This window comes from Mytilus edulis, chromosome 5 (assembly GCF_963676685.1).
Source record: "Mytilus edulis chromosome 5, xbMytEdul2.2, whole genome shotgun sequence".
Lineage (NCBI taxonomy): Eukaryota > Metazoa > Mollusca > Bivalvia > Mytilida > Mytilidae > Mytilus > Mytilus edulis.
In genome coordinates, this window is record NC_092348.1 from 71,861,232 (window position 1) to 71,868,226 (window position 6,995).

The following is a 6,995-nucleotide window of genomic DNA, read 5'->3' on the forward strand; positions in this document are numbered from 1 at the left end:
ACCACTGGACGTTAAACACACCAACAATCCATTTTTTTTTCATTTTCCAACACCAGATGAAAAGAATATCAAACAGAAGTACATATCAAAATCAACATCAGCAGCAGCAACAAACACAACAACAACAAAAACAACAACAAATCACGAATAACATGTTTACAATGCATTCTGTTTGTTTGTTTGCATAAGCAAAATGGTATCGATTGGTTGATGCTTGCTTTATGCGGCCTTTGCGCAAACAATAAAAGGCTATATCGCGGCGATAAAATGGTATCGGAACAATGATATATCAGATGGTTAGACGTGACTTTCGCCTTCGTTTGTTTCCGTTAAGATAGTCTGATAATGAAGCAGGTGGCTATCAAGTATACGTGTTTCCTCTACAGTCGATAAAACAGTTTGACGGACCAGGCGGGTATAGCTAATAATAATACGCATAAAATGGTAAGTTATTTACATGTCTTAAACAAATAGAAATTTATTTGTTATATCTTTTATGTACTGTACTTACAACATTTAATATTTGTATTCGAATTTATTAAAAAAAAAGATATGAATTATCATCTAAAAAAATCAAACAACCGTTATAATATGTTAAAAAAATTTAGTCAACCCTTTATTTTCCAAAACATTCGGTTAATCGTACAATATTATTATAAAGTACGTACTTTTCGAGGGATGCATACTAGTCTTACTAAGCACACCCTATTTGAAATTAATTTATTTACACAATCCAGTTTCAATTCTTTTAGTAGATCAGAAGTGTTTAGTACAACAAATTCTAATTAATAAGCAAGATTTTTTTTTTCATGCAGATTTCTTACAACATACTGCCACCTTTAAAGTTGCTCTCATTTCTGTTGTGTTTCCATATTTCTTCATCTTTTGTGCTTAATAAAAGACAATCAGACTTATATGCAACAAATAACTTTGATGCAAGTTTTTTGGCAAATTCTGAATCCAATAATGGTGGAAGAATTGCGTCAAACAGAGGTGGTAGCAACTCATATTCTTCAATGAACAGCAATAGTATGACGTCTGGAGGTAGTGATAGTGGTCGTGGTATTGGTTCTCCGTATGAGGGAGGAAATGACAATAGCATGTCTGGAGGTGGAAATGGTGGGCGTGGCATAGGTTCGACGAATGGGGGAGGAAACGAAAATAGTATGAGCAGTGGAATTAATCCATTCAACAGTAACAGCAACAGCAATAACAAAGGAGGAATGGGGCCATTTTCCAGTGAGGCAAAAGGAAACGGAGGCGGAATGGGGCCATTTTCTAGTGGATCAAAAGGAAGCGGAGGCGGAATGGGGCCATTTTCCAGTGGATCAAAAGGAAGCGGGGGCGGAATGGGGCCCTTTTCAAGTGGATCAAAAGAAAACGGAGGCGAAAAGGGGCCATTTTCCAGTGGATCAAAAGGAAGCGGAGGCGAAATGGGGCCATTTTCCAGTGGATCAAAAGGAAGCGGAGGTGGAATGGGGCCATTTTCAAGTGGATCAAAAGGAAGCGGAGGCGGAATGGGGCCATTTTCCAGTGGATCAAAAGGAAGCGGAAGCGGAATGGGGCCGTTTGCTGGTGGTGCCGCTAATAGTAATGGAGGAGACAGCAGCAACAGCATGGGCGGAGGTATGAATTCTTTTAATAGTAACAGTAATGGTGGAAAAAGCTCTACATGACCTTTTACAGGTGGAGCTAGTTGTAATTCGGCAGGACCTTTTTCGATTGGTTCTAAAGGGAGTTCGTCGGAACCATTTTAAAGTAATGATAAATATTATGATAATATACTTTAATATTTCACTTGTTTAAGTTGTGATGACTACATGTCTGATACTATAATCATTTATATGTTTCAGTGACAATTGAAATAAACTTCGATTGATACTTTGTAATTATTTAGCTTAATGTAAGCATTACGAAATTATTCATCTTTTTTTTTAAATTTCTGGCTTGTGCAAATCTATGAATGAAAATATAAAAATAAACCCCGCCACATTCTGTATATATGTGCCTGACCCAAGTCAGGAGCCTGTAATTCAGTGGCTGTCGTTTTTTTTTATGTGTTACTTTTTTTTGTCGTTCATTTTTCGTACATAAATTAGGCAGTTAGTTTTCTCGTTTGAATTGTTTTACATTGTCATTTTGTGGCCTTTAATAGCTGGCTATATATATATGCGGTATGGGCTTTGCTCATTGTTGAAGGCCGTACGGTGACCTATAGTTATAAATTTCTGTGTCATTTGGTATCTTGTGTAGAGTTGTCTAATTGGCAACCATACCACATCTTCTTTTTAACATTTCAAGGGTAGATCAGTTCAGACTAGTTTTTTTTTTTATAAATTCTAGGTACAAAATTATAGGGATAGATTGTCATGCAAATGATACAGAGATATATTTCATCTTTTTCTTTAAAGAAAACTAATGTAAATTGAACACTGAACTGTACACTTTATATAATACAAATTTATGTAAATATAAAAAAAAATATGAAATTAATCCAGCAGAAGCTCGCCTGGAGGTGCGAGACTTTTCCGCTGCGTGGAAGATAAGTTGGTGGCATTAGGCTGTTATCTAGTCTTTGATCGGATTGTTGTCTTTTTGACACATTCCAGATTCCCAATCTTTACTCTATTCTATGTATACTAAACAAGGTTAAAGTAAATTAAATGTTACGAATAAAACATGACATACCAGATAATCTTTTCATAAAATTTGTCCTTTCGTAGCTTAAAATACAGAAAATGAGTGCTATTTTTATCATATCTTAAAGTGTTCTCTCAGATTGTTGTAGGTGTTGCTATCGGTTTACTTTTTAAAACACTATAACTATATAAACGTTTTGTGTTTTCGAAAATATTAATCCAACTTATTCTGTGAAATATTTAGGAATGAAATCACCATTTGACAGTAGCAACATGAAAGGAGGTCCTGGTGGTTTAATTGGTGGTCAATTTAAATTAGACATTGGGACGGATAATGGACCGGGTGGACTTAATGGTAGCCCGTTTATGACAAATAATGACGGCGGACCCGGTGGTTTATCAGGTATGTATTCGGGTGTGGGATATTTTTACTGTGTTGAAGGCCCATTCTGGTCTTTAGTTGGTTTTTTTTTTGCTCTTTGGTCTTTTTGACGCGTTCCCCATTTCCATTCTTAATTTTATGTTTCTTTGCACGACATTGAATGTAGCAATCAGAAGCAGAACTGTTTATTTGTTGAACCATAAAAGATTGTAAATGATTTAAGAAAAATTAAAGTTGTGTGGTCTTTTCATTACTTTCCAATTTTATTATAGTTAAAGAAAGATAACTCAAACATTATTTTCTGCTACAAAGATTTACATTTTTGAAGGTGGGTCGTTCATGCAGAAAACCGATAGTTCGACTACAGATTCTAAATTTGACACATCTCAGTATGAACAGATGCTGAAGGAGATGTTTGCAACAGACTCCGGAGATAAATCTGAGGGCAATCCTTTTGATCCCGATTCTTACAGTGGTAATATTAATGCAGCTGGCACTGGTCGTACAAATCTTAACTCTGCTACCAGTGGACAGTCCCAGGGATATGGCAACTCGAATAGCGGACAGTCCCAGGGATATGGCAACACGAATAGCGGAAAGTCCCAGGGATATAGCAACTCGAATAGCGGACAGTCCCAGGGATATGGCAACTCGAATAGTGGACAGTCCCAGGGATATGGTAACTCGAATAGCGGACAGTCCCAGGGACATAGCAACTCGAATAGCGGACAGTCCCAGGGATATGGCAACTCGAATAGCGGACAGTCCCAGGGATATGGCAACTCGAATAGCGGACAGTCCCAGAGATATGGTAACACGGATGGCACACGTGGTTCATACGAATCAGGTATTTTATTAATTTGCTATTTGATCTTAAGTTTTAATTTATATCTGAAATTTAAAAAAAATTATTTCTAGTTGATTTTTTTAGTTTTATTGAAATACCATATTGTATATAAGTACCGGGCCACGCCCACTTGTATTCTTGTCCATCTGATGAGTTAAGACTTTTTCAACTGATTTTTATAGTTCGTTCTTATGTTGTACTGTTATACCACTGTCCCAGGTTAGGGGAGGGTTGGGATCCCGCTAACACGTTTAACCCCGCCACATTCTTTATGTATGGGCCTGTCCCAAGTTAGGAGCCTGTAATTCAGTGGTTGTCGTTTGTTTATGTGTTACATATTTGTTTTTCGTTCATTTTTTTTACATAAATAAGGCCGTTAGTTTTCTCGTTTGAATTATGCGGTATAGGCTTTGCTCGTTGTTGAAGGCCGTACGGTGATTTATAGTTGTTAATGTCTGTGTCATTTCGGTCTTTTGTGGATAGTTGTCTCATTGGCAATCATACCACATCTTCTTTTTTTATATTAAAGAGGATGTTTATCTGTAAATGTTTTTTTAATGTTGAGTTTCTTGGACTCTTTTACTAAATGACTGCAGAGTATCAATATCTTCCAACATAGAAGTTATATGTATTGAAAAAGATATAAAGATGTATTCAGTTAGCCATATTATAAGTGCAGATCTAAACCAAATGTAACTGAGATATTTATTCGTCATATTCTTATTTTATATAGTCTTAAATCGAGAGAAACCAGATGAAAAAGAGATCATGTTCTATGAAAGAATATCTTAACGCATATAATCCAAGTTATGTATATGTTGTTTAGGTTTTTATACATTCTTGGTCTTCAAATATTCGGCTTAAAATTGAGCGTTTCGGACGCATATGCTATTGATAAAGTTTTGTTTTCATATTTTAAGTGATTATACTGTGTTACCATCATACTAATTCAAAATTGTAATGTATGAATAGGTCGGAAAGACAGCAATTACCAGTTTAACAATGGAAACACAGACACTTACCAAACGCCATTTAACGAAAAGACTGATTACAATGAATTATTATCATCACCATTCCAGTCTAATAATAATAATGGTCGTACTGGTGGTCAGAGACCAGACCAGGCTCTAGGTACAGGATATTCACCTTTTAAGGCAGATAGAGGAATGCCGGGTATGGCAAGAATGAATAATCCAGGAGGTAACCCGCTTAGTCAAGGAGGATCACAAATTGGAAGAGGTAAGTGCATTTATGCGTGTGACAAAAACAAAATAGCATGCACTGTTACAACAATGTAACATATATTTATGACATTTATTCAAATAATAATTTTGATGTTTTAAATGAGGGATTTATTGGATTAAAACACGGAAAGTTTTGTATTAGTCGACACGTAAACTATACTGACTGGCTTTAAAAACGCAACACTCATTTTGTAATGTTTGATCCTCATACAACTACTATTCATGCTCATCATATGTCTTTCCCTTTCGAAAAATAAAGATCTGACTTACCTGTGGTTATTGAACATACCAGATTTTTTAGATCGCACGAAATTTCAGAAAGAGAAATTTCGAGCCAATAAAAGATTTTTTCCGGTTTTTTTTCTTTGTGAAACAGTTCGTTCATTCCTTGGACACACTTTAATCATTTAAAAAATGTTGCATCTCCATATTGCCAAAACTCAGGAATGAAAAGCTGAATGAACTCATTAGAATTCTGCAAACAGGAAAACGTGAACGTGCTGCAACACAAACAATTGACGTCAGAAACTCGTCTTATTGTCCTTCCGACAATGATACCGGTAGACTGGATGTGTTGAAGACCATCAAAGACTAGATCAACATGTAGTGACAATGCACCGTCAATAGAATTTGATTAGACAACGTCATTTGTGAGACAGATCTACGGCCGCAACGTCAACTGCTAACCAAATTGATGAATGAAATTTTGCACAGATTAATTCCATAAATGTTTCCCATTAACTGAACTGGCAAAGAATCGACTGCAGAAAAACATTTAGAGCCTTAAAGTTTAAACCGCATAATTGACAAAACCCATTGTAATGGATGGAACGACGGCAAAATCAGAAGGTGCAAAACAGAAACCAAAACGTGCCGAACAGAATTTGTTGACCTTTCTGACAATCATTTTGGCGTTTGTTACAGGCAGTCATTGCTTTTGACGGTGACACGTTCATTGGTAAGGGGAAAACCAGGGTTTCAGTGTATACCACAATATTTGAACATCGAAAATGACGTAATCAATTCAACTTTCGAACTGCATTTTTTTTTCAAACATTTAAGTAATGACAGAACTTTCTTTTCATTAGTTTGTTTACAAAAAAATGCATAATTAAAAATGAAAATTGAAAAGAATAATCTAGTGTTGCGTTTCTAAAGCCGGTCAGTATAGTTAATAGTCTGAAAAACACCCAGGAAGTGCAATAGCATATAGTGATATAGAATTTGTTACATGTCAAGGATTAAGTATGAAAATATATCCATATCCCCCTCCAAAAAATACCACAACAAACAACGTGTTTGACATGTATAAACCACATTTCGCCATTTCTTATTCATTTTAAAATGATAACAGGAATTAATATTGGACATTAAAACATAAGTACACCAACCGTCTACTCCTAGAAAATACACATGCAAACAAAAGATCGTACTTGAAGGAACATGATCCTTGGGTTCCTTTGTCTATATTGATAATGTTTTGTTGTTACATGTATATTAAACGAATATTGTTCAATTGTAGGTTGAAAGAAGATGTTTTAAGAAAAAAATAAAAGATTGGAACTAACAGTGATCATCAGTGTTATGTATTTACTGTTCGTTTGAATAAAACAAACAGATACACACTACTAAAACTATTTCTCCACCGATGTATGTTGTAAATTATGAATGAAGAACAATGTTACCAATATTTTTTTATGTTTGACTTTTGACTATATCTCTAATGAGTCTCGACACTATTAGTCTCGCTTCGGACCGTAAACGACGAAGGGTATTTACAGTATAATGTTGCTGCTTGTAACTTCAGGGCCGTAACTACATTGCGGCAAATAAGGCAAATGCCTCTGTAAAAAATTTCAAAAAAAAAAAAAATGAAACAAAAG

The 6,995-nt window shown here is 35.4% G+C and overlaps 1 protein-coding gene across 1 annotated transcript; it reads left to right on the top strand.

The window, feature by feature from the left end:
• Positions 1–363: 363 nt before the first annotated feature.
• LOC139524383 (loricrin-like) lies at positions 364–6,685 on the top strand. Its single transcript, XM_071319152.1, has 6 exons — positions 364–444; positions 816–1,626; positions 2,884–3,042; positions 3,350–3,868; positions 4,841–5,107; positions 6,635–6,685. Exons 1-6 carry the CDS (start codon positions 442–444, stop codon positions 6,637–6,639), a joined length of 1,764 nt encoding a protein of 587 aa, XP_071175253.1. The 5' UTR covers positions 364–441; the 3' UTR covers positions 6,640–6,685.
• Positions 6,686–6,995: the final 310 nt, after the last annotated feature.

Coding starts and splice junctions, on each gene's coding strand:
- LOC139524383 (XM_071319152.1), top strand. Junction 1,627..2,883: donor CAGCAACAGCATGGGCGGAG/GTATGAATTCTT, acceptor TGAAATATTTAG/GAATGAAATCACCATTTGAC. Junction 3,043..3,349: donor CGGACCCGGTGGTTTATCAG/GTATGTATTCGG, acceptor ACATTTTTGAAG/GTGGGTCGTTCATGCAGAAA.